The 26294-nt window shown below is 37.6% G+C and overlaps 7 protein-coding genes across 11 annotated transcripts; 5 read left to right on the top strand and 2 right to left on the bottom strand.

Annotated features, from left to right (window-relative positions):
• Positions 1-421: 421 nt before the first annotated feature.
• LOC125471099 (putative uncharacterized protein DDB_G0287975) lies at positions 422-1535 on the top strand. The gene is made up of 2 exons (XM_048571012.1): positions 422-689; positions 1468-1535. The coding sequence occupies exons 1-2, from the start codon at positions 422-424 to the stop codon at positions 1533-1535; spliced, it is 336 nt and encodes a 111-aa protein (XP_048426969.1).
• Positions 1536-1817: 282 nt separating this feature from the next.
• On the bottom strand, positions 1818-4736 carry LOC125471116 (ADP-ribosylation factor-related protein 1-like). 2 transcript variants are annotated; one of them, XM_048571099.1, is made up of 7 exons: positions 4602-4736; positions 3688-3885; positions 3391-3531; positions 3007-3115; positions 2800-2861; positions 2255-2358; positions 1818-2064 (listed from the first exon to the last, which is right to left on the bottom strand). In XM_048571099.1, the coding sequence occupies exons 2-7, from the start codon at positions 3778-3780 to the stop codon at positions 1965-1967; spliced, it is 609 nt and encodes a 202-aa protein (XP_048427056.1). In that variant the 5' UTR covers positions 3781-3885; positions 4602-4736; the 3' UTR covers positions 1818-1964. The 2 variants fall into 2 exon arrangements, with proteins under 2 accessions (XP_048427056.1, XP_048427057.1); XM_048571100.1 differs by lacking the exon at positions 4602-4736 and adding an exon at positions 4128-4587.
• Positions 4737-5319: 583 nt separating this feature from the next.
• LOC125471133 (protein phosphatase inhibitor 2-like) lies at positions 5320-7590 on the top strand. Of its 4 annotated transcripts, none has more exons than XM_048571211.1 (5): positions 5320-5460; positions 5898-5966; positions 6157-6281; positions 6477-6656; positions 7136-7590. In XM_048571211.1, exons 2-5 carry the CDS (start codon positions 5962-5964, stop codon positions 7393-7395), a joined length of 570 nt encoding a protein of 189 aa, XP_048427168.1. In that variant the 5' UTR covers positions 5320-5460; positions 5898-5961; the 3' UTR covers positions 7396-7590. The 4 variants fall into 4 exon arrangements, with proteins under 4 accessions (XP_048427168.1, XP_048427170.1, XP_048427169.1 ...); XM_048571213.1 differs by having other exon boundaries at positions 5321-5460; positions 6163-6281; XM_048571212.1 differs by lacking the exon at positions 5320-5460 and adding an exon at positions 5503-5626.
• Positions 7591-7643: 53 nt separating this feature from the next.
• Positions 7644-8405, top strand: LOC125471132 (3-hexulose-6-phosphate isomerase-like). The gene has a single exon (XM_048571210.1). It carries the CDS (start codon positions 7677-7679, stop codon positions 8271-8273), a length of 597 nt encoding a protein of 198 aa, XP_048427167.1. The 5' UTR covers positions 7644-7676; the 3' UTR covers positions 8274-8405.
• Positions 8406-11259: 2854 nt separating this feature from the next.
• LOC125471107 lies at positions 11260-14526 on the top strand. Its single transcript, XM_048571062.1, has 3 exons — positions 11260-11661; positions 13422-13498; positions 14351-14526. The coding sequence occupies exons 1-3, from the start codon at positions 11421-11423 to the stop codon at positions 14435-14437; spliced, it is 405 nt and encodes a 134-aa protein (XP_048427019.1). The 5' UTR covers positions 11260-11420; the 3' UTR covers positions 14438-14526.
• Positions 14527-18918: 4392 nt separating this feature from the next.
• On the top strand, positions 18919-20280 carry LOC103960544 (heat stress transcription factor B-2a). The gene is given in 4 exon segments (XM_048571147.1): positions 18919-19388; positions 19480-19542; positions 19544-19838; positions 19841-20280. Coding segments are annotated over 4 exon segments (891 nt in total). The 5' UTR covers positions 18919-19136; the 3' UTR covers positions 20122-20280.
• Positions 20281-21303: 1023 nt separating this feature from the next.
• LOC103960543 (leucine-rich repeat receptor protein kinase EMS1) lies at positions 21304-25496 on the bottom strand. Its single transcript, XM_048570967.1, is given in 3 exon segments — positions 21304-22726; positions 22729-22761; positions 22764-25496. Coding segments are annotated over 3 exon segments (3897 nt in total). The 5' UTR covers positions 25327-25496; the 3' UTR covers positions 21304-21425.
• Positions 25497-26294: the final 798 nt, after the last annotated feature.

The following is a 26294-nucleotide window of genomic DNA, read 5'->3' as shown; positions in this document are numbered from 1 at the left end:
CAGCTAAACTGGCAGAGATTAATATGCCATTAAACATATATTGACTGATTTGCGCCCACGAAGAGAACCTCGTCTCCAACTTCCAACAGCTTATAGAACCAAAACGAAATGGGAGAGAAGGCATGCCCATTCGATCTGATGAATAATCGTCACCGCCCGAGGTAATAGCAGCAGCAATGATCCCAGGGAAACCTAATTAAGCTAATATTGTTTCTTAGAGGTCAATAAACCTAATTAACCTAATTGAATAAGAACGATAACCCTAGTCGATCCAACCGGTCAAACTCAGTTCGTGGCTGCTCCAAACCCGTGTGCGGTCGGGTCTAAATCTGTATCAGTTTTTTGTTTTTTTTTTTTTTTCGGTTTTCTTTCTCTGTTCTTGTTTCCCGACTTAGTATCATAGCGAAGAGGACTGCCGGGAATGGCGGTGCTGGAATTGCAAGGGGTGGTAGAAGTTCAGCCCCAATTTGAAGATGGCCTCCACAACCTCCACATCGGCCTTCTCTGCCGCCCTTCCTCGCCGGAAACCTACACGTTTACTATCGGCTACCAGGAACTGACAGGGACGAAACTGCCCTTCAAGAAGCCGCTCTTGGTCTTAAAGAAAACGAAGCGCCCCAAAGATGGTTTCTATGACGGTGCTCATGTCGCAGTGGTGGGATTGGAAGTCACTGGAATCATCCGCCACCGTACTTTGTTCAAGACCAGACCTTTGGCCCTTATTTCCAATACGCATTCTTTTCTTCTTTTTACCCTATTACTTTTGGAATTTTGGATTTTGGGTGGGAATTTAATGAAAAAGTAAATTGTGATAATGGTCCCTCAATTTTAATTAAATTTGAGCAATGATTCCTCAACTAAAAATCCATTACCATTGTCCCTCAACTCATCAAAATATGTAGCTATGGTCATTTTCGTCAACTTCGTCAGAATTTTGTTAAAATAAGTTACGTTGGAAAGACCATTGCTACAATTTGGTCCCTCAACTCATTAAAATGTATAGTTATGGTTTTTTTCGTCAACTTTGTCAGAATTTTATCCAAATGAGTTATGTTGGAAAGACCATTACCACAATATGGTTAAAGTTGAACTATTTCTTCAATTAGGTTAGAGTTGAGGGACCATTTCTTTAGTTAGATTAGAGTTCAGGGACCAATGGTTCTCCAATTGGGTTAAAATTGAGAGACTATTTCTCCAATTGGATTAGAGTTAAGAAATCAATGGTAATGAACTTTTAGTTGAGAGATCATAACTGCACGTTCTAATGAGTTCAGAAACCAATGGTAATGAACTTTTAGTTGAGAAATTATAGCTGCATGTTCTGATAAGTTGAGGGACTAATGATAATAAATATATTTAGTTGAGAGATTATTACTCGAATTGAGTTAAAGTTGAGCGACCAGTTCCTAAAATTTACTCTATTATGAATTATGACATTGACCCATTTTTTTTTCTTCTGGTTTGCAGGAGAACCCCAACCAGCGGTGAAGAAAAGCGCGCAAGCTCCTTTTACACCAAGTGTCCTGGAAAACTGAAGCAGTTTCAACCTTACCAGAAAGTGAAGGAGTCGAAACAAATGTATTAGAATTTCGAACAATAAGCTTTCTCATGATTCGCATCGTTAGATTTTGCCGTGCTTTGTGTGTACCGGTTCTGTTTCTTATCGTTTATGGGAGAAAGTTGTAACGGTGATATCGACACAAAATTCACTCTGCAACTTGATTCGTAACAGCGTAATTTGCTCAATGATCCATACAGCAGGAAACGATATTTCAAAAACAAGATCCACAGAACAGTAATTAGCAGCACACTAGGAGGAAGAAAACAAGTGAAATCTTGATTTTTTTTTTACTTTGAATCATGTAGTAATTTAATTAGAATTCAAAAAGCCTGATTTACTTACACAATTGGTACAGAAGCAGAGCAAGGCAAGAAAACTGCATGTCGATTCATACAATGCCATTCTAGGCAGAAGCCGGGCCTGCTCGGGCTCTCAGTGTTTCGGTTCTCTTGCTTCTCTCCATTACCTCCACCAACCACTCCACGCTTTCTTTAATCCCCATCCTGCAATCAAATGTCGAAGTGCTTAGCTATTGCATTTTGTATTTTACGGCATCTCAGTGCTGAGAATTATTTTTCAATGTGAAATGTGGTTCATCAAGTGACAAATTACCCTTTCCACGTTCGGAGCTAATAAAGAGTTAACTATCTGCCTATTTGGTGAAGCAATGGAGTCTAGAAAAGATCCACTTACCCATCGTATGCTGAAACGGCTTCAAACATAAAAACCCTTTCATCCAACTTTTTAAGATCCAGATATCGAGCAAGTTCCTCAGCTGATACAGAATCAGCAACGTCCTGCAATTGCAAAGACATTTCAATGAAGTGACAAAAAGGAGAGATTTACGGAGCATATTTTTCTTTTTATTATTATCTTAATTAAAAAGCAGCTTAAATCAACATTACGGATGCCATAACTAGATTTCACATTACAAGATTTAAAATAAAAACCATATACAATATAAAAAGATAGATGGCGGAGGAAATAACACATGGTTACATCAAATATAAAAGAAAACAGTTCCATATATTGGGGACGAGGATGCACAACAAATTACAACCCGTCTACATAGATGTCACCCAATAAGGACTTATGCACATGGATTTCTGCGTGTACATTCTGAAGAAAATGCGAAATTTATGAACTTCTGTTTTAATAAGACATGCAGCCAAAAATTTCTGAAAGATTCATCACTAGGTTGCTTGTGATTTTGTGCGGGGAACAATTTAGCCTCTCACCTGCTTGTTGGCCAAAATCAATAGAGGAGCTCCTTGCAAATCCTCATGCCGAAGAACTTTTTCTGGTTTTCAAAAGTAGTAATATCAGGGCAGTGCATCATGTAATTTTGTTATTCCTCAACTTCAATAGCTATGCTATCATAGGATACGATAATTACAAATGCCGCAGAATATGTTCACAAGATTCAGCAATTGAACACCACCTACCTAATGCAGATTTTGAATCTTCAAAACGTGATGGACAAGTGGCATCAATTACATAGACCACAGCATGTGCTTCTTCATAATATTTCTCCCAGATTGAGCGAAGACCAGGCTGACAGCAAAACAAACAACCCTTGTGACTGCCCATCTCAAAAATGAAAATTTATACTAGAGAAAGTGACTGATTCGCAACATTTGGAGACCATATCGATCCTGGTACATGATAACAATCTACTACTGCTAAACTAGTAATGTTTTCCAAGGAAAAGTACATCTGAATTTTGATGCTAGCAGTTTATGGTTTAGAATAAAGGAGTGAAAATCTATGTTAAACGAAGGAATACGAAAGATGAAATAAGATAAATGGCAAGGATATATTTCACATACCTGACCCCCTAGGTCCCAGAACACAAGCTTGGTATTTGATGCTTCAATACGACCAATATTTAGTCCCACAGTTGGAACAATTCGATCAGGAGGGAGACCCTCCAAGTTTGAGTACATTGACTTCAACTTCTCGAGCAAAGTCTACAAAGTAAAACCAGATTAAAATTACATCTGATGTTTCTGAAAAATCGTTAAAAAACTTGAAGAATAAAATCCACTAACGTGACCAAAGATAAAAGCATCTCAAAATGGCAACGAAAAGCACAATAACTAAAAGATTACAGGAAGGTGTATTACCGTCTTCCCAGCCTTGTCGATTCCAAGAATGAGCACATGAAACTCCGTCTTACTGAACATATATTTCCATAGTCCGTAAAACAACGAAAACATCTCTGCCTAGTGTAATTTGTTTACTATTCTATCCCTACCAAGCTTCAAGTTCCTCCTCTGGAACCGATAACAACTTTATCTTCCTCAACCCTACGAAAATACCGCCTGAAACAAAATACAAATGGCCAATCTTGTTACAAATATACATTCCAAAATCTGAATGGAATTCGCACGCACTCAATACATTTTGCAGCTTAACTTTCTCAACTGTCCTCATCAATTCTAATTCCACTTCTCACATTGCACGCACTCAATAAAAATGGCCAATCTTTTTACAAATATAAAAGGGCGACCCCAAGCCAACAAGGCTCCCACTTTGCAGGAACATCAATCGTAGGCAGCCTTACCCTTACTTTGCAAGAGGCTGTTTCCATGACTCAAACCTGTGACCTTTCGGTCACAAAAGAGCAACCTTTCTGTTGCGCCAAGCTCGCCCTCCAATCTTGTCACAAATATACAATTCTAATTCCACTTATCACATTGCCGGAATCAACACAAGTTACAGAAATCAAAACCTTTTCCAGATGCAGAACAACAGCCAAATCCAATTCGCAAAATATTGACATCTTATTAGATGAAGAACATCAACAACACATTAAAACAGCATAAAATTATAACAAAAACAAAAAAGAGATCTCCAATTAACCTCACGAAATAAGCCAATCAAGAAACCTGTTTGACCCAAAAAATTTAAAAAAAATGAAAATTAACACGACCCAATTCCGTTCAGCCGTAAAATTCAGAGACAGAACCGGGTTTAATAAAATAATCCAGATCAACCAACAAATTTCACCTATGAAACCAAAATCTCGAATTCTTACAGTCTGAGGGAAGAGCTGCTGCTTCTCTTCTATGTCCGCAATCGGGCCCCCAAATAACAGCTTCTTCTTCTTAAGCTCCAAACTCTCTGTCTCTCTCTTATATTTTTATTTCCCAGATTTGTAATTACATTTTACGTTTTTTTTTTTTTTTTTTTAAGAAAACTAATGAAAAAATGATTAAAATTTTGAATAGTATCATAAGTCATTTTAGAGTAAAATATGATTTTTAGTTAAAATAAACAGTACCAGGAATGTTTCGTTAAAACTTTTTTTTTTTTAATAAAAATAGATTGATTTGTTATATTAGATGTTATATAAGGAAATCGATAAAGTTTGAATTCGTACCGTAATGCAAAGACATCACTCCTCGTCCCACTGTTTTTGTTGTTGTTGTTTCTTATAAAAAAATAAATAAATAAAAAACATATTATTGTTTTTTTTATTGCATCAATTTTTTTTTTTTTTTGCGTTGTTATTGCGTCAATTATAACTCACAAATGTTATTTGCTTTATGTTTAGTTATTTTCATAAATGACGAGATTAATACTTAACTTAACTAATCAAGATTTTTCGTGATTTAGCTAAATTCTGGGTAAAAATTCTCTCTCTCACAGATTCACGTCATAATTCAATCAAATTCCAAAAATCCGTGGCTGACGTGGTTAGATCATAGCGGTTGTAATTTGTATTTAACGGTCCGAGATCTGCACACGCTGGAAAGCCCTTGGATGGCTTCGATCGATATTAGATGCTATTCGTTAGGGTAATTTAGTAAGCCCGGAAAATCATAAAACCAGCAAACAAAAATTCGATTCAGCGCTTCGAACGAACGCTCAATTTCTCCAAAGGAAGTAAGAAGGTATCAAAATTTATTTATATTTCCTGCTCTCTTCTTTTTCCTACTTTTAATTTGATTTTTGCGCTTAAATTTTCCCGGAAAACGCAGGAAAATGAAGGAAAAGGGAATTTTTCCGATCCTTTAACCAACTGCTGTTAATTGACAGTTAATTGACATGTTTCCGAAGGTTCATTTTCTTCGTTTTTGAAAGATTAGGTTGATTAGGGCTTTAATGCGCTATTGATCTGTGGCTGTATTGTATATTGCTCTTATTGTGCGCTTTTTACTAGACGTGGATTAATTTGTGAGAAATTGAATTGAATTTTTCTGTTTTTTTAGGTTTTTGTGTGTATATAATTCAATATCGTTAATGCAGTTTTGATGACCTAGAATGCGGTTGTGATTTGTTATGCTTAATTTTCGAGAATTTAACATCTAATTCTGCGATTTTGTTTCAGAGAATTGGATTCAGTTGATCAGTTCCTTGTTGGGGTGCTTTTGCGGAATCAGCTGCTTAGCAAAATGAAGTAATTCAATCTGTCTCCTGCTGTTTTCGTTATACTTTTCGGGTTTGGTTTATATTAAATTCTTAGAAATGTTGCATTAAGTCATGCTTTAGGAAATGGTTTCGGTTTTTGTAAAATTCTGCTTACTTTCTGTTTGTTATTAGATGGTTGAAGTTTATAGGTATACTGATTTTAGATGTTGTTTATTGAGTGGCAGAGGCCGAGTTAGATGGGACGAGGCTAATATTGGAGAAATTGAAGCAAATAAACCTGTAAGGCAGAAAATTACTGAGCCGAAGACGCCATACCACCCCATGATGACCGATGATGAGTATGGTATGTTGGTTTATGTCAACTGTATATGCATGAATCCCGTGTTTTTATTTGTCTTCTAAGTTTTGATGATTATACCTTTTCAAATGGTAATGCTTCATTTCATTATAGGTTTTCAATACTTGTTTCCTGAAAAAAAGAAAACGTTTTCTTGTATGTCGAAACTTATCATTTCCGATGGCACTGCAATCTTGGCAGGATCTCTGTCTCCTATGCGGGGGGGTACCTTCGATGATTGTGTTGGTGATGCAGATCATGCAGAAGCAATACGAACTGCTTTGAGTGATGTGGCATCATCAAGTGGAAAGAGCACCCAACGGTCTACTGGCTGGACATCATCTGAGGATGAGGCTGATGCTATGGAACAAGATGATGAAGGTCTTCACTCATCTCCTTTTCTTTTTTCCCCTTAAGTTAACACTTTCCATCGGCATTTGTTACGACTTACGACTTTCACTATATTTCAATACAGTCGACTGATTAGTATTATATTTTAGTCATCCGCTGCTTAGAATACTAATGCAAGTGGATCAATACATGGATATGATTGAAGTTGCATCAGATGATATTAATTTACTTCGTGTAAGACACATGATATAAGATCCCAATGAACATATTTAGAGGTTATTATTGCTTCTAAACTTGTCCTCATTATATTCTGTTAATGGGCGGAACTTATGTTTCCGATATTGCTTAATCCTCTTCTAGTTTTCATTTCCCTTGTGCCCAGTTTATAAAATCGGGCATATTTTTCAAATTCCTCTACCACTCATTTGCATTTATACTATTCATCTGCCAACAATCCTGTACTGACTTGCGGCTGTCTATTCTGCCTTCTTGCTGTCGGACTTTGCCAGATTCTGAGAAAAGCAAGAGTTTTAGGGAGCACAGAAGAGCCCATTATGATGAATTCCAGAAAGTAAAAGAACTCAGGCGGAAAGCTTCTTTGCTCGATGATGAAGAGGAGGACGAGGACGAGAACCTTGACACAGATAAGGAGAAGGAGAAGAAATCTGGTTCCTCTTCGTTAACTGCCGGTGTCAAAGAAATAGATATCGACAAAGATGTTACCTCATCAACCAAAAACTCTTCCGGACCTCCGGCAAATGACGCTTAGAAGATCAAGCCAAAGCTAAGACTTCCTTTTATCATTTTACTGACATTTGGATTACAGTTTTTGGTTCCTTCTTGATAAGAATATGCTCATCTGACTGCAATTTGTATCTTTTTATTAAGCTTTTTGTTTGTAAATAGTTCAACTTTATTTCCCTTTCATAAAAATGTCCGAGACCGAGAGATATTTTTGTTTAAATGCTGACGTGGCACTTGGTGGCAACACCTCACTCACATATTTAGGTCACACTGATCACTACTCTCTTATCCTTGAGACTCAGAGCAATGGCTTCAGAGCTTGCTTCCCAAATTTGCAGCCACTTAGCCTCTATCTTCGCTGTACCAACCCACCCCTACCCACCAGTCCTCGACCTTTTGGTCACTGAGCTCTCTTCCACAGCGGCTCGAAACGGCCGTGTCTTCCTCTATGGGGTGGGCCGAGAGGGTCTAATGGTGAAGGCCCTGTGCATGCGCCTTGCCCACTTAGGCCTCTCGGCCCACATGGTGTTCGACATGACCACTCCCCCAATCACAGCTGCCGATCTACTCATTGCCTCAGCCGGCCCAGGTGGGTTTTTCACTGTGGATGCACTTTGCTCCGTTGCTCGATCGAACGGTGGTCGAGTCCTCCTGCTGACGGCGCAGCCGGAGACCGGATCGTGCGTGAGGCACGCTAGTGTGGTGGGCTATGTGCCAGCGCAGACCATGGCGAATGATGCGGGTGGTGATGGGGATGTGATGAATTCTCGGCCGTTGCTTCCGATGGGGAGCGTGTATGAGGGGGCTTTGTTTGTGTTGTTTGAGATGGTGGTGTACAAGCTGGGTGAGGTTTTGGGTCAGAGCCCTGAAGCCGTACGAGCTCGCCACACCAACCTCGAGTGACCGCGATTACCTGATGAATGTGGGCCCATCACTGGGCTCTCTTTTTCTCTTCTGTTGAAATTCTGGGCCTTAGAGGCCCAACAGAATGTAATAAAAAATGATAATAAACTTTTTCTATCGTTCTAGCTCCAACCACAACATTCCGTTTTATTTATAATCGTCGAATTGAATGGACAACACAAATAAAAGACATAACTAAACAAAGGTGAGTGGGAAGACAAAGATGATGTGCAGTTTATTATTTTCTATAGAATATATATCTAATGATGGGAACGAATATTTGACCTTCATCACCTGTATTTTAGTTTTATACCACTTTATATAACAAAATATTGAATAACAAGGGGTCGGAAGATTCGGAACTAGGGGCGGCAATGGCCGTGGTCGTGTTAATCAACATGCAAAAATATAAAAACGACAATTCTCTAATACAAAAGTCATAGAATTCATAAGAACAATGTCATTGAGTTCTTTTTTGGGAACTTTAACGAAAAGTTCTCGGTACTGTTCACTTTAACAAAAAATCACATTTTTATACTAAAATGTCAATCCTGGTATTATTCAGTTTACCCTTTATTTTGTCCTTATCGTTAAAACTCAAAATTTTCAAACCCTTTTTATTAATTTTCCTTTCTTTTTTTTCTCTTTCAATTTTCACAACCCGTTGCTAGGGGGGGTCAGTGTTAGTCGGGTTCTAATCATGGCAATCAATATTTAATTGTTAATCGTCCTATGCTTATTGAATGATTAGTTCCAAAATTGTCATGTCTGAAATTATCGCTCTACTTAGATTGTACATCAACAAGGCCCACATGAGACCCAACTGGAGTATAGTAAGCATGTTAATATCTTAAGAGGTGTATTTTTGCTCACCATTATAATTATGATATATGTTCATCATATACTTAATCATCAGCCACATGTATCCTTTTACCTAACTCTGGTTAACTTTCACATTAAATATTTCTTTTTCAATTTTGAAAAATGTTAATTAGAATTAAATAAAATGACACGTGATAGATAATTAGATTTATAGTAAACACGTGAAAAAAGTTAACATTATCGTTGTGCGCAAAAATACGTCATATCTTAATAGGGACATGTGGAGATATTTTCGTAATTTAACTCTTTCCTAGTCCTACCGTCTTTAGTCATCCCAAAATATCTGTCGGAGCACATAAGTTGAGTTGGTCATATAAAGTTCATTTGACCAAAAATATAAAACGTATAAAGTTGTGTTAGATATTTTGCCCCACCAATAAAAGCTGAGAAAACTAAGGAAAAGAATTTGAAAATTTTGAGTTTTAACGATAAGGATAAAATAAAGGGTAAAGTGAATATTATTATGATTAACTTTTTAGTGTAAAAATATGATTTTTCGTTAAATAAACAGTAATAGAAACTTTTTTTTAAAGTTCTGTTAAAAGCTATTTGTAGATATTTTCAGCCACGTGCTTTCCTCCCTCTACCTCCTCGACTGCAGAAAAGCTTCGTATTCGCGTTACTAGCCCCGTCGAGTCGACCCATTGTTTTCCATCTCCATTTTGTTTTTGGAAATTTGATTTTTTGATAATCGAGTTGTGCACGCTGGGCTAACGTGGACCACTCGTTAAATCCTCCAAAGTCTAAACATAACGAAAATAAGAAAACAAATTAGTCCACTAATTAACCGTTTCACGATATGTACTTCGTTTGAAAGGTGTTTTTACATAATTGAGAGCGGTTTTTGAGAAAAATATTTGTCAAACTTAACTTGTATTTTTAATAAAGATGGATTTCAAAAAAATTATTTAGAAAACTTCATTTTAATCCTTGATAAAGATGATTTTTAGATTAAAACCATAAATAAGATCAAAATCTAATTTTAGTCCCTTGGTACATTAATAACCTCATTTATTTTCATTTAATTTATCGTAATATATTTTGTTGTAAACATTTAGATAAACTAATTTTTGTTATATAATATATTTCGATGTACTTTGTCTTCTTCGTTTAGGTACATTAAATTCATTATAATATATTTCGGTGCATACATTTAGGTACATACATTTCGATACAAACATTTAGGTACATTAATTCAATACAATACATTTTGATACTAATATTTCGGTGCATACATTTTGGTACACACATTTAGATACATTAATTTAATATAATACATTTCGGTGCATATATTTTGGTACTAACATTTAAATACATAAGTTCAATATAATACATTTAGGTACATTAATTGAGTCTTTCAAGTTTGAAGAATGTTAAACAAAATTAATAAATTAAAAAACTTTTTTTGGTCAAAAAACAAATTAAAATTTGTATGTTAATAAATTCAAATATTTAATGGGAGACATTAAATAAAATGCACATTAATTATTTTGAATTAATGACCCATCAAGAGATTATAATCAAGATGTAATCTAACACCAACTTTATTTTAAATTTCAATCTTCTTAATGATTAAAGTTAAAAAATCCCATTTTTATAAGCGGTTTCAATTATTTAAAAATAAACCATTAATCTTTAAAGTTATTTGTATGAATTCTGTCCGTTTTAGTCTTCCTTCTCAAACTCATTATTTGTTTTTTTTTAAGATATCGCGTTTCGAAGCATTGCTCTAATATCTTAATGAATATCGTGTTGAATTTTCACCTATAAAAATATTATTTAGTCGATTAATTTTTTAATGAATTAATTGAATTGCAGTCCACTAATTAGTATTCCAAATATCTTCCAAAGAATAATAAATCCTACACGCACAAAATCTAAATTTGTTACGATTAATATCTTTGGAGAGAGTCGGGATATTTGAATAGTGATATTTTGATGAGCCAAACACATATCGCTCGAGGAGAGCGAGTAGGTTTACTTTCTATACTCCTCCAAACTTTCAAATAGATTTTCAGTGTGTCCGAAATACAACCGGTATTTTCCCTTTCGAAAAGAAATAATATTACATATCAATCAAAACATATGCTCCATATATAATATCATATATATACACACACACACACACACACACACACACACACAGAGACCCATCGAAGCTTCAAAACTAAGACATACCAACCTACGCCATCAAAATTTTCAATCATCCAACAGCGTGGCCAGTGGCTATAGACCAGCTACTTCCTCTCCAAACCTCCGTGGCTGATGGCGGAATTAAGATCGGAACTAGTAAGAATGGAGTTGTTGAACAGTAGGTCGTGGACGAACGAGAAGCACGTCAAGTTTTTGAACAGCATGGAGGAATCCTTCGTGCGTGCCATGTTTGAGAAGAAGAAGGATCACCGTCGTCCTCCTCGTCTCGACCGGTACTTTCCGGACACTTCCGACTCAACCCTAGATCTCAAAACCAGCAGCAGAATTTCCAAAAACCATAACTCTTCACAAGGTAATTAATTCAAGAAAAAATTAGGTTCTCATCCCTATTTTTCTTACTCTATTGACTAAAATTTTATTTATTTTCAATTTTTATCAAATCCTTAGATTTAAATAAATACCATTAATTATTTCAATAATAAAATATTTTTTATTTCTAAATATATTCATTTAGTGTTAGAAACATTATATTTGTTATATTTATATTCATGGCGAAATTTTTTAGAGTGGTGATATTCCCACCCCGATGTCTTATTTCCTCACCCACCATTTAATGAAAATGTTAATAACATATTTATCATTTTAAAAGAAGACTATTAAATTCCTATTTAATTCAGTACTAAAATTTTGAAAAAAAAAAATAATAATTTAAAATAATAAATAAATAATGGTGGGTGGGGTGTGATATCTTTGGTGGAAAGAGGTTGGGAAAGATTTGGATTAGAATCGACGAAAAGGTTGGAGGAAGGAATAGGCGTGTGCTAGATGAAGGCGAGAAACTTCAATGGAGAAAAAAGAGAATTGGGTGTGAGATCTGCGGTTTTGACAAAAAAAGAGGAAGAGTGGTTTGGAGATCAGGGTCTCTGCAGGGCGGCGTTAGGTGTGAAGGAGATGATGAATGTCTAGGCTTAGGTCTTGCATTTTCTTTCATTTTTTTTTTCTATTTTTATTTCTTTATTTATAATATTATTTAAAAATATATTAGAGTTATTTAAAAAAAATATATTATGGTTATTCTGGGAATAATGGTGGGTGGGGAAATACCATTTTACGTTTTTTTAATTTTCTATGGTGGGTGAGATAAATAAGACACTGAGGTGTGTTTAGTAGCACTCATTTTTTATCATATATTTTTATTTTGTATTTTGTACCCATTTTTAATTTGCAACTTTTTTTTTTTTATTTGTACCAATTTTATTTTTAGTTTTATTTTGTACTCATACATTAATTCCTTTTTGTGCACATATTTTTTAAACTTTTATTTGTATTTGTATTCACATTTTTAATTTATTTGTACCCATTTTTAATTTTGCTAAATGTACCCATGCTATATGTATTTATTTTATCTTTTAAAATATATCAATAGTTAATTTTAAAATATGTTAATAATTATGTTGGTACATTATTTTGCTATAATTTTTGTGAAGAACAATATTACTCTAAAATTTATTTTTAAGCATTTATTATATTCAAAATTATAATTTGAATTTGTTTAAATTTCATAATTTGTGGAACATTAAATGCATAAATTCATGAATTCAATATCTTAAATGAGGCTAAGGACCTCAATCAAAATATTTAAACAAACAAGGTTTCAGTCTAACAATTAGGTTGATTAGGAATCGTAACCAAAATGATCCTTAATTCAATATTATAGAAATTGAATTTATATGCGTTTAATATATAAATGGCTTTATATATAAACAGCACCTAAACAAAACAGTAAACGTAAAATGTTTAAAAAACAAAAACCGTAAATGCAAGTCGAATATGGATTTTGAGAACTATTGATTAGATTAGAACTCAGTCATATAAGATGTGGAAGAGTTTCTAGGACTCGGGAATTTTTTGTAATAACTATTTGAGCTGTTTTTTGGGTGATCCACGGCCACCCCTTATGTTACAAAAAAAAAATGCAGATCGAATATACGTTGTGATATTTTGAGATGCGGTGCAAGTTAGAAGTTATGTGATTTATTCTGCTAATTTTCGTTTAGTAGTTTTCTTAGTGGTAATAAAAAGTACTTATTCCGTTAATGATATTTGGTCTAGGTGGCAGAATGGGCGGTAGAGGTCATAAAAGATCGAGGACGTTATCATCTCAGCCGTCCATTGCATCAGAAGATCAGGTTGGCAATTAACACTGAAATTAGTAATGCTATTTACAGTTTTACATACATTTTAACAAACGTTTAACTGATAGAATCCCGCCAGTAAGTACTACGCTCTGGTGGTATTCCTCTTCACTTGGGAGTGAGAGGTTTTAGGTTCGAATCTCGTGGATGACGAATTCAATATCAAATTAGGTTGTCTATTATGTGGCTTAAATAAACTCCTCCTCACCTTAGTGTAAAAATGTTGATGTGCTAAAAAAAAAAATTGATAGAATGCTTACTCAATGATGAGTAGGATCTCCTACACAAAACTCTGTTAGAATCACAGAGCTTTGTGTTTGTAGTCAAAACTGTTCATATTGTGAATCACTTTGTAAATATCATCTCTAAAAAAATAAATTAAAATGAGTAGGATCTCCTACACAAAACTCTGTTAGAATCACAACTGTTCATATTGTGAATCACTTTGTAAATATCATCTCTGAAAAAATAAATTAAAATGAGTAGGATCTCCTACACAAAACTCTGTTAGAATCACAGAGCTTTGTGTTTGTAGTCAAAACTGTTCATATTGTGAATCACTTTGTAAAAATCATCTCTGAAAAAATGAATTAAAGTTAAGATCGTTTAGTCAATTTATTGTAACAAATACATAGACGGTTCTTAATGTTTTTACCAATTCCGTTCTCTATTTTTATATTATTTGATAACTAAACGACTTTAATTTTAATTGATTTTTTGTGTATGCTATCTTTATAAAGCAATTAGAAACTCCTACGTAGCAAAATATTATTCTAACTGATAAATACCATTTGATTAAGTCTGTGGGTTGATCTTTTCTTAATTAATTGCGTGTCCCCGCCGCAGGTGGTCCCACAAATTACGATCAGAACGGTTGATGATAAAGAGCACCACAATGGACCTCAGCTGGCACTGTCTGCACCTATCAACTAAGAACAGAGATCACCCATCCATCCATGTATATGATTAGTTCTTGCTAATGTTAATCTTATCATTATTAATTATTTCTAGGGTTTCTTTTATTTGGGGGAAACGATAGCGATGGTGTAATTGATTTTTGGGGTTTTTTGAAATGGGTCCAAAGTAACTAAAAATTGGATCTATTTCAAAAGTCAAAAGTCACTAAAAATTGGACCTATTTCAAAAAGTAATCTATAAAATTGGACCTATTTCAAATTTTCCCTTGATTTTTTTTTGGTGACAAAAGGTTGCATTAATTTGGTGATGGGTTAGGGAACCTTTCAACGAAACAAGAGAAAAAGGACAATAAGAAATCGATCAAGAATAGTTCCAAATCTTGAATTGAGATCTCTTCAGATATCTGCGTCTTAAATTGTATAGAGACCATTAAACCAACCCATTGGTCCATCTCACATAAATCAAAAGTTCGGATCTCTCCCTTGAACAAAAAGGATTTCTGAGTCTTCTGATTCGACTTCTAAATTCGAAGAGGATCTCGATTCTCGATTCTCAAATCTTGATCTTTAATTATGGACAAATCTTATATTTTAGGATATAGTTGGGTGAATATGACTTGGACAGAGATTTTTATCATCGGATGTGTGTTGTGTGGATTGATCAATATACAATGGGGAGATTACATAATTCAAACCCTATTTGTGTAAGATGTTTATGAATATTAATGAATTTGTATAATAAATTTCCGTTGCTTTGTTTCCATAATTCATTGAAATGAATTTCTTAATTCGTGAAGAGTTATGTATGAATTTAGTCATTGCATTTGGTCTTACCAAACTTTAATCACTTGAACTGTTTATTCACGACTTCTACACCAATGTGCAAATTATGACATGCCATGTAACCTCACTTGTAGAATAAATTCTGAGGTCCGCCCAATGAACCACATCATTTGTTCTACTACCCATGCAACGAGTTGATTATCTTATAGTATGGTCCTGAACGATGTTACGTGGGTTATACTCAAATGTAAAAGGTTATGTTTGTATCTGTAGTCAGACGAGTGACTTGTTCTATCTATCATACCGAAGAATTTATCCACCTTTAGGCTAACTCAAGATAGAATGTTGGCTATTCTAAGGCAAAGTATGACCTTGACAACAACATTGAGCAACAAGAACAAGCATGCAGAGGATTCGATTTGACTTCAACAACCTCAGAAGAAGTTTAGAAGCCAATCGATCTTAAGATCTCAAAGCTCCACATTCTCTCTATCTCTCTCTCTCTCTTAGAGATTTTTCAATGTGACTGGCATATGAGGTGGTACACCACGTGTCACTATTAAAATGGTGAGATTTGTATGTTAAAATTTTAATAACTTAAAACATAAAATTTACCAATACTTATATAAAAATACGTGATGTACCATCTAGCACACGAGGTGGTACATCACGTGTTACTATTAAAATGGTGGGATTTGTGTGTTAAAAAATTAATAACTTAAAAAATAAAATTTATTACTACTTACATAAAAGCACGTGATGTACTATTCGGCACACGAGGTGGTACACCACGTGTCACTATTAAAATGGTGGGATTTATATGTTAAAAAGTTAACAACTTAAAAATAAAATTTACTACTACTTACATAAAACACGTGATGTATCACCGTATTCCCATCACAAGTAAAAAATTTCTCCCAACTCCAGCCAAGCATTTGTCCCAACTGGACTGGACCATCTGGTCCTTCAAAACCCAAACCAAGTAAACAATGCTACAATTCTTGATCACCTACAAGAATCTAATACTCTAACTCTCACCTCCAAACCCGCCTGTATTTCAATGAGTATTCCAATGCCTTCACTTTCTCCTTCGTTGCAATTTCATGTCTTTTGCTTCAGTTGTTGTACTTGAATAACGAATCGGACGATAAAAATTCTGGGTTTTTAGTTTATGGGGTTTTTGTTCCGGTTCAGCTGGGATTTGCCGGTGTTTCTAAGCTGTTGATTTTGCATGGTAAAGTTGCTTTTGAGAAATTCGCTTCGAGGCGGTCCGAGAAGCAATTGAGTGTGCTTTTAGGAGCTGCCGGATTGGCTTTAGGAAATGTGATTTGCTTCACGTTTAGTCCCAAGTTTATTGATTTCCATTTGGAGTCTGTTGATGGGTTTGGGAAATGTTTATTGCTGTTTTGATGGGATGCTTTTCGGGTTTTTTGTTGATACCGGCGGTGAAGAGTGCGAGGTGTTTTTGGCTTGGGACGGATCCGATTAGGTCTGATTTGGTAATGCTGTCATGTGATTCGTTTGGCAGAGTTGTTCTGTATGTGAACTATATGATGATTGCGTTCACAGTTTTGTTGTGGATTAATCCCTTGGCTGGAATGCTTGTGAACAAGAATATCGATCGCGAGGCATTGTTATCTTGGTATCAAAGTCTGCATGCTAGCAGGGTTCCCGACTTGGATTTCAGTAGGGCTAAGGTGTTTATGCACAATCACTACTTATGCCTCATAGTTCTGCAGTTTCTTGGACCGCCAATTGTGCATATGTCTTGACGAATTTGATCTGTTGATTCAACCTTCAAGACTAATCCTTGAGATGGACTTTTCACGAAATTTGAGTGAGAGCGTTGTTGCGCTTTGAAACGGAATTTTGATTACTTCATCCGTGTAATTCTGCCTCCCGGAGGGAAGGGGGAAGAGAGGATCAAACGCATTATCTGGTATATACTTTGACCTCCTCTGTTTAGTTTGTTGTTACGTTGATTCACACTCGTTTACTACGTGTTATAGAAAACCATATTACAAACTAAAATCTGCACAGAATAGGGTAGATTTCCTCCCGGGAGATACTATATTGTGACGGAAATATTGTTATGATCAACTAGTCTAACTTGAGTCTCGCATGGTAAATATTTGCATCAAATATTGCGATTTTTGCACGCCAGTTTGGCCATCTGCAGCCAAAATTAAGAATGTGTAGTACCTTCTTTCTGCTGTCCCAAACAACTAGATTTTGTTAATCTTGTTTATCAAAATATTCTAGACTATGTTTACAATCCTCATATCATGATATGAGTTGATGATTTAATTTCATTTCTTAAAAATGGACAACTGATGGCAGGTCATGATTATCCATTTCTTCAGAGCCGGAAGAGGCTATGGGGAATTTCATTCTGCCCGTGATCACATTCAAGCGCACTCAGCAACTTGGAGCCTCGAACCTAAAACCTCTCACATTTTTTGTTTATTGAGGAGCCGCAGTTTATGCCCCTACCACTAAACCATTTAATGTGATTAAATTGACAGATACTCATGTTACAAAGTGATGATGCTCTTCCTCATGAATAGTGGCAAAAAAGACCACGATTTTATATCACTTTCCGTATAGAAGGGGGAAATACGTTCTCCACGTGTTTTTTTTTTTATTTTTCTTCTTATTCACAATCCTTTTCAAATCTCCATTAAAATTTTTTTATTGCTTTATCCAATTTAAAAGCTAAATATAACGATGAATGTAAAAATCATTTTCCGAATATGTTACGTGATCATTTATATATAATTAAACTTAGATGCTTTAAATTATTATTGTCAAACAATAAGGTAATTTACATTGAATTACCTCAAGGACAAAGACAAATGTTTTCAACCAACTGGACTAAATACTTGTAATTTCAATTAATATAAAGCCGGACTACTTAGTGTTTATAAATCTTATGTAACATTAAGGAGGATATAAATCGAGAGTCATAAACATATTATATTATTATGATAGAGATTAATTAGTAATATTATGTGACAATTTACAAATTTAGATATTGAAGTACGTATTGTGGTTTACATTTTATAATTTTTTTAGATTTTGCATGCGTTGTAAACGTAATGAAAGTTGTAAATGGAATTTCGAAACTATATAAAACATTGTTTAATGTCAATTCCATATGAACATTATAAAACATTGTATGATAAAGGAGAAGTTATAAATCCCTTTTTGTTGTCTGATGTAATTTTTCCTATTTGATTTATGATTGTATTTAGATCTTGCATTTTTTTCCTGTTAATGAATAATTTGTTCAATTCCGAAATCTAATTTAAATGACGATTCATGAATTATCCGATTACTAATTATTGAATCTTTTTTAGTTTCACTCAGTTCATACGGCAGCCACTTTCATAGAGAGTGGTATTTTTGAGAAAATCTATTTAGCATTTTTCCACAATACAATTTCCGCACGAACTTCTTCCATCCCTACCAACCTCTAATAAGCCGTACACGCAACGGAAGAAAATCAAGAGATTTTTTAGTGTGATTGAAATTCATAGTGGTACATTATGTGTTACTTTGTCAATGATGGAATACATGTGCTAAAAAGTTAACAATTTAAAAAATACATTTTCTCATTGTTAAAAATAAAATTAAAAAAAAACACGTGATATAGTACCTATATTTCTGTTGTAATAAAAAATTTCTCAAAAATCTGAAGTTTCTCCAAAATGAAAGAGTTTCTGTGAGTTCCTCTCTCTCTCATCATCATCTCTCTCTCTTCCCAACTTTCCACCCTATAAATTCCCCAAGAATCTTCTAGAACCACCACTCCCGATTCCCACCACCATTTCTCCTACCCAACTCTCTCTCTCTCTCTCTCTGGTTTGCTCTCATCATCTTCCAAATTTTCATTTCAATTTTCCTTTTCCGTTGGAGGCGCGGCTTTTGATATGGCTCCGACGCCGGTGGAGCCGAATGGCGAGTCCACGTACGGCGAGTCGTTGCAGCGAGCTCTGCCGACGCCGTTTTTGACCAAGACGTATCGGCTCGTCGACGATCCCTCAATCAACGACGTTATCTCCTGGAACGACGACGGATCTAGCTTCGTCGTCTGGAACCCCACCGTCTTTGCCAGAGATTTGCTCCCCAAATACTTCAAGCACAACAACTTCTCCAGCTTCGTCCGCCAGCTCAACACCTACGTAAGCATCTTTCGGTTTCAAATTCTTCAATTTCCGGCGATTTTCCGGTTCGAATTTATTAATTTCTGAATGTTTTGTATTCGAATTTCAGGGATTTCGAAAGGTTGGGCCGGACCGATGGGAATTCGCGAACGATTGCTTCCAAAGAGGCCAGAAAGCGGCTTCTCTGCGAAATACAACGTCGGAGAATCACTCCTCCGGCACCGCCGGTGGCGTCGGCATGGGCGGTTCCAACGGCGAAACCGATAATGTCGCCGTCGAATTCCAGCGACGAGCAGGTGATATTGTCAAGCTCGTCGCCGAACAGAGCTCCGTCGAAACTCATGCACGAGAACGAGAGGCTGAGGAAGGAGAACATGCACCTCACCAAGGAGTTGGCAGAGGTCAAGTCCCTATGCAACAGTATCTTCAGCATGGTCTCGACTTACGCGTGCTCCCAATCGGAAAGCGGCTTCCGGAGCTGAAACCGCTCGATCTGATGCCCGGGAAGCTGTTTTCCGTCAAGGGGGAGAAGGAAGAGGAAGAAGACGCGAGACCGAAGCTTTTCGGTGTGGCGTTAGGGGCCAAGCGCCCGAGAGAGGCCAGCGGCGATGGCTCGGAGGGGGATGAGACCGACTTGCGGCTTCAGCAACCGAGTGATAGCGAGGTTAAATCAGAACCGTTGGATGTTGGTCATAAGGAAACGCCGTGGCTGAAGCAGTGCCACATGGCTAATCAGAGGGTGTGTAATTGATTACTAGTTAGAAGTTACGGTAGATATTAGATTGAAGCACGTGTAAAAATGGGTTCACGTGCGTGGTCAACATTTAGGGGCCCATTCCCTTCGAGAAGTTTCTCAGACATTCTACTCTTTCTTGCTTTTAGAAATAATACTATTGTTTATTTGTTTTTATTTTCTGCCTCTGATTTTGCGTAATATTGCACATGGAAGATGATGATTTTGAAATGTACTAATTGTGTTTGTGTTAACTCAAAGAATATAAAAGCTAGAAGTAGATCTTAATGAGTAACGGTTATTTTGAAACGTACCAATTGTCTTCATGTTAACTCGAAGAATATAAAAGTTAGAAGTAAATCTTATTGAGTAACGGTTATTTTTAAATGTACCAATTGTCTTCATGTTAACCCGAAGAATATACAAGATGGAAGTGGGATGTGATTGGTGATAGATGGTGGTTATGAAATCAGTTCTGCATGCCTCAGATAAATGTTCTTACCAGCAATAGGTTCTAGCGTATGCCACGCCTTGCTGTTAAGTAAGGTGGAAGATAGCTACTTGCTTGTTAAAGGTGCTTGCCATGAATGATGAGTGTTCACCTTTAATCTACGAGAAAATGATCCTCGTCGGATTATTCTCCTAGAGATTTTAGAGATTTTGTGATCGTGTTCATTCATCATACATCGTGCTGTTAGTTTTCATAGGTACTATTTATATTTAATTTTAAATTTTAAATTTTGAAACGAATTCTAACCGCACGATATATGATAAACGATTACGATCACAAGATCTCTAAAAAAAAATCCGACGAAGATCATTTTCCTAATCTACGTAGAACAAGGGCCCACTAACCTGTGGAACATTGGCGAGTTTCGTCTCTACATCCAAAATTTTATTTCTGTCATTTTATTTTTCAACTTTACCAATGAATTCGTATCTAAAATATCCAACTGGCTATAGTCTGTTAAACTTGAACCAAATTTTGAGGGATACCATAAATCGACTATAACTGAATATTGAGCTTTGTACTTACACGTGAAAAGTAATACCACCAAACCGTAATGCTAGTTGATCGAGGCCTACAAAGTTTCGAGTTCGGGATGAAACTCATTTGAGTTGGAGTAGATTCGCATTGAAATATAAAATTTAGGTTTTTTAATGAAAGAGATTGACTTTGTTTCAATGGTTTCTTCAAACGCAAAAAAACTAAACGATGTTTATTGAGAAACCCCAGCTTTTGCTTAGATTAGCAGACTAAGCATACCTTAATTAGTTTACACGATCATTGTTATCACACTCTTGACATAAAACTCTACATTTTACTCGTCACTAATCCCTTTGAGAAACTTCAACACTTGAAGCATCGTAGGCCTCTGAGCTGGGTTATCAGAGAGACACACACAGGCAATCTTCAACACTTGAACCATCCTGCGCTTCGAATCCGCGTCGAGTACTACCGGATCAAGAACATCAGCTGCCTTCCCCTTCTTCATCATCTGAAAAACCCACCCGACTAAATTCCCGCCTTCCAAGTCTTTGAAATCGGGTCCGGTTGGCTCTTTCCCTGTCACCAGTTCGAGCAGTATCACGCCAAAACTATAGACATCTCCTTTTGTGGTAGACCGCCCGCTCTGTCCATACTCCGGTGGAATGTAGCCAAATGTTCCGGCTATTTCAGTACTAATGTGAGTCTCACAGGCACTGATCAACCTTGCGAGTCCAAAGTCTGCAACTTTGGGCTCGAAGTCTTCGTTGAGCAAGATGTTGCTGGCTTTGATGTCCCTGTGGATGATGTGGGGGCTGAATCCATGGTGAAGAAAAGCCAGGCCGCGGGCTGCACCCATTGCGATTTTGAAACGTCTGTCCCAATCTAGGACTTCAAGATCCCCAGTCCGATTTCTCAGCCAAATGTCCAGGCTCCCATTTACCATATACTCGTAAACAAGGAGCTTCTCCTCGCCAAGAGAGCAGTACCCGAGTAATGGAACGAGATTCTGGTGGTTTACCTTCCCCAGGGTTTCCATTTCAGCGATGAATTCTCGATGGCCCTGAGTTTTATACTCGCTTAGCTTCTTAACCGCGACTGTTTTCCCATCCGACAATGTGGCCTTGTACACAGTTCCAAAGCCTCCGTCTCCTATTATGTTTGTCTTGCAGAAGTTGTTGGTGGCTTCAAGAATGTCAACTAAAGTAAGCTTGAGTAGCGGCTGCTGAAACATGGCGACGTTGATGCTCAGAGGCTCCTTTGATCTGCTGCTGCTACTGAGAAAATAGAGATTATGTTCCATGAAACTGCTCAACCTGCGTTCTTCAACTTCTTCAGGATCACGCCGGCTGCTTCGGGTGATCCATCTTACTACAGCATAAGCTGCAACAATAAGGATTAGAGCACTTCCAACTACAACAGCAGCAACTCCCCAGGCATTCAACAGTGCTGATTTATCAAAACTCTCGGCATGGCAATCCAAATTTTTACTTCTCCCACATAATTTCTTGTTACCGGCAAGCGATTTTTCTGACAGGTTCCGGCAGATACCACTCTTAGGAATCGGCCCTTCCAACCTGTTTTCCGCCAAGTTCACGTAAAACAGATTGATGAGGCTGCAAAGTTTATCTGGATCTTTCCAGAGAGCTTGTTATTTGAAACATCAAAAACTCAAGTTGCATCAGATTCCCCAGGTCTGGAGGAATCTCTCCTCGAAACGAATTTGAATGAAGATCCAAATCCGTCAAGTATGACAGATTACCAAGAGAATGGGGCAGCTCCCCATCAAAGAGATTATTACTCAAGTTCATCTTTTCGATCCTCCAAGCCATGCTATTCGAGAACAGCTTATCAACACCCCCATTAAGCCCGTTCTCCTGAACATACAGCCCCACAAGATTCTGCATGCCTGACAGCGACGAAGGAAGCTCGCCATCAAGCTCGTTCGAGCTTAAATCCAAGTGAGTAAGCTCATTCAAGTCCCCAAAGCTCAAAGGTACAGCACCGGACAACTTGTTACCAGTCAAATTAAGCTTCACCAAGCTTCCCAAACGACCTAAGCTTCCGGGGATGGTGCTCGTAAGCTGGTTATTTCCCAGATTCAAGCCTTGAAGCTTCGGCGAATCACCAAACTCTGGAGGAATTGAACCACTGAGCATGTTCCCAGACAAATCCAAAGTTGTAAGATTTCTTAAACGAGCGAGGGACCTTGGAATTTCACCGGAGAGCAGGTTGTTGCTGATCAAAACATCCACCAGAACAACACAGTCGCCCAAATCTTCCGGTATTGCACCCGACAATCTATTGTAGGACAGATCGAAGACTCCAACATGTTGCACAAAGCTCAAATCCGGGATGTTTGCTTGTCGAAAGTACAACGATTTTTTCGAAGGAATTGAACCTGATAGATTGTTGTGAGAAAGTACCAGACATTGCAATTGGCTTAGCTGCGCGAGCTCCGCCGGGATAGACCCGCTGAGCTGGTTGTTTCCGAGCTCCAATGTAGTAAGACCGGTGCACTGGCCAAGCTCCGCTGGAATGTTCCCTTCCAGGAGATTCGAACTCAATATTAGAACAGAAAGGCTGCTGACATTTCCAATTTCTTTAGGAAGAGTGCCTGTCAGCTGATTGTTACTAAGGACAAGCCTTTCTAAGACGGCTGCCCGACCAATCTCATTCGAAATCGGACCTCGCAGCTGATTGTTCGAAGCTGTGAACTCCATCAAAGTTTCCGAATTCCAAAGACTTTTTGGTATTGTGCCCGTAAAGTTGTTGGAATCAAGGTCGATCACCATCAGCGGAAGGTCCGAGAGGTAGTCAGGGATTGCGCCGGCGATCTGATTATTCACCAAGTTGAGTTGCGTCAAGTTCTTGCACTTGAAAAACGTGTTGTCAATTGTTCCCGAGAGGAAATTGCTATCGAGATCAATCTCCGAAAGCGAACCCGCATTGCAAAGCTCTTCCGGAATCGGACCCGTCAACAGGTTATTGCTCAAGCTAAGTGACCTCAGCATAGAGCAGTTGCCAATCTCCGGTGGAATTTTCCCGGAAAATAGATTGCTGGAAAGCAGAATCGATTCGACTTGCTTCAACTTTCCGAGCCAGGAAGGCAACAGGCCGGAGAGCTGGTTCTTTTCCGCGGAAAACGTCATCACCGGAAGATCAGAGAGCTCCTCAGGCAACGTCCCAGAAAGCGAATTGAACGAAAGCATCAAAGTCCTCAAACTTTTACAGTTCCCCAGCTCAGCAGGAACAGACCCGTTGAGCTCAGTGAAGACCAAATCCAAAATACTCAGCTTCTGCAACTTACCAATGCCTTTTGGCAACGAACACCTCAATGGGTTGTACGAGAGGTCAATATTGGTCAAAGATTCCAGCTTAGAAATCTCTTCCGGCAACGGCCCTGTTATGGAACAGGAAGCAGCGTACAGAATTTCGAGCCGCGAAAGCTCACCGATTTCGCGGGGTAACGGGCCGGAGAAATGGTTGATGCCAACGTAGAGCTCGGTGAGATTCTTCAGGCTACCAATCTCAGGTGGAATTGCGCCGGAAAATGAATTGTTTGAAACGTCCATGGAAGCTAAAGATTGAAGTTTCGGAAACAGGGCAGAGGGAAGAGAACCTGAGAGGACATTGTTGCCCAGGTCCAGGAACTGCAGCCGGGTCAAGTTTCCAATCTGGGTCGGAATATCTCCATGGAAGCCATTGTTGGAGAGCTCCAAGGTTTGAAGCAGTGCTAAACTTCCAAGTTCTGGCGGGATTTTTCCGGCGAAAAAGTTGGTTCCGAGCTTCAGAGTCTCTAGCTGAGTTAACTCGGCGAGTTGGGTGAGTATTTCGCCGGAGAGCTGGTTATCGGTGAGGCAGAGGTGTCTTAGGCGTTTGAGGTTGAGAACTTGAGGTGGGATTTTGCCGCGGAGTAGGTTGGAGGAGAGGTCCAGCACGACAAGGTTTGAAAGGGAGAAGAGGGAGGGAGGGAGAGGGCCTTTGAGGGAGAGGGACGGAAGGGCGAGGGCGGTGACTCGGCCAAATTGGCAGGAAACGCCGAACCAGTCGCAGTGCGAGGCGGAGGGCCGCCACGAGGAGAGAACTGCGGGGTTTCCGAGGGCGGTTTTGAAGGAAAGAAGGGCTTCCATTTCTTGGTTTTGGTCATTTTGGTGGGAAACTCCATTGGCGAGTAGAAAGAGAAACTCAAAAGCTAAGAAAATTACTAAAAACAGAAGCTTTTTCGACGCCATGAAAGGGCAGCTTGAGAAGAAGCAAGAGGGGTCGGAAGCTGTGTTTTTTCAGAGAAAAATATCGGTGGAGAGAGGGCTAGTGCGTCATTTCACCAGAGTTGAGAAGAAGCTTGAACGCCGTAGCTTTTCTCTGCGAGTTTGAGTGTCTGCCATGGAGGCCATAAAAGATAGAAGACAAGGACGACGGAGTGTTATTAATACGGTCAGAGAAGAAAGGCACGCCGCTCACGTGACTTGTACAGTTGTACTCTCCCAACGGCGATTCTGTTGAATTTGCAAATGAGCCCCTTTCATGACCCACATATTTCTTGAATTTATGTTTTGACCGCACAATGTTTACCATATCTAGCATATAGATCCAGTAGTGCCCTACTTTGGCAGCTTCAGAGAATCCGGCTTTTGTCTCGTTTAGGCATTTCTTTTGTATTTTCAATTGTGCAGGTGCATCGGAAAATAGGGGTTCTGGTTTTTGTGCTTGTCATGTCCCCATCTCTTTTCCTTATTCTATTTTGGCACCATGTATGGATGTAATTGTAATGGTTAATTAGAATAATGTATTTTTGTTTAACTTTTTGTTGTTGTTGGCTAATTATTTTATAGTGGTATTATTAGGTTAATTAATCTACTTTTAAGTCAAGTTACAGTTTAATAAGTCCTCAAATTCAAGAATCGAATGCGATCTGTATGGACTAAATTTTCTAATTTAAAGTGGGTTTATGGGTGTTTAACTAGATCTTTCTTTTTATGCTACTCTACTTTGTCCGATTCAATTCTCGTTTTTCTTTTATGAGATACAAACGATATTGTATAAAAGATAATTCAAAGTAAGTAATTTGAGTGCAAACAAGAATGTTTTTAATTAACTAAGCTACTAGCCTATTGTCTTATAATCTTGAAGTATCTTAAATTTGTTAATAGAGTTAGTGATGCCTAATGAACTTAGTACTTTATTTCAGTTATCCTGTAAG

Source organism: the organism of the source record quoted next, unplaced genomic scaffold, assembly GCF_019419815.1.
Source record: "Pyrus x bretschneideri cultivar Hongxiangsu unplaced genomic scaffold, Pyrus_bretschneideri_v1 Contig57, whole genome shotgun sequence".
NCBI classification, from domain to species: domain Eukaryota; kingdom Viridiplantae; phylum Streptophyta; class Magnoliopsida; order Rosales; family Rosaceae; genus Pyrus; species Pyrus x bretschneideri.
The sequence above is the reverse complement of the archived record's forward strand: the minus strand, read 5'-3'. Positions and strand labels throughout refer to the sequence as shown.

What these genes read in the sequence shown, in the direction of transcription:
- LOC125471099 (XM_048571012.1), top strand. Translation starts at nt 422, where the DNA reads ATGGCGGTGCTGGAATTGCAAGGGGTGGTAGAAGTTCAGCCCCAATTT. An exon ending in CACTGGAATCATCCGCCACC is followed by an intron (nt 690 to 1,467) that starts GTACTTTGTTCA and finishes TCTGGTTTGCAG; the next exon opens with GAGAACCCCAACCAGCGGTG.
- LOC125471116 (XM_048571099.1), bottom strand. Translation starts at nt 3,780, where the DNA reads ATGTTTTCGTTGTTTTACGGACTATGGAAATATATGTTCAGTAAGACG. An exon ending in TCTGGGACCTAGGGGGTCAG is followed by an intron (nt 3,116 to 3,390) that starts GTATGTGAAATA and finishes TTTTGCTGTCAG; the next exon opens with CCTGGTCTTCGCTCAATCTG. An exon ending in GCCGTTTCAGCATACGATGG is followed by an intron (nt 2,065 to 2,254) that starts GTAAGTGGATCT and finishes ATTTGATTGCAG; the next exon opens with GATGGGGATTAAAGAAAGCG.
- LOC125471133 (XM_048571211.1), top strand. An exon ending in GATGACCGATGATGAGTATG is followed by an intron (nt 6,282 to 6,476) that starts GTATGTTGGTTT and finishes CAATCTTGGCAG; the next exon opens with GATCTCTGTCTCCTATGCGG. An exon ending in TATGGAACAAGATGATGAAG is followed by an intron (nt 6,657 to 7,135) that starts GTCTTCACTCAT and finishes GGACTTTGCCAG; the next exon opens with ATTCTGAGAAAAGCAAGAGT.
- LOC125471132 (XM_048571210.1), top strand. Translation starts at nt 7,677, where the DNA reads ATGGCTTCAGAGCTTGCTTCCCAAATTTGCAGCCACTTAGCCTCTATC.
- LOC125471107 (XM_048571062.1), top strand. Translation starts at nt 11,421, where the DNA reads ATGGCGGAATTAAGATCGGAACTAGTAAGAATGGAGTTGTTGAACAGT. An exon ending in AAACCATAACTCTTCACAAG is followed by an intron (nt 11,662 to 13,421) that starts GTAATTAATTCA and finishes TATTTGGTCTAG; the next exon opens with GTGGCAGAATGGGCGGTAGA. An exon ending in CCATTGCATCAGAAGATCAG is followed by an intron (nt 13,499 to 14,350) that starts GTTGGCAATTAA and finishes TCCCCGCCGCAG; the next exon opens with GTGGTCCCACAAATTACGAT.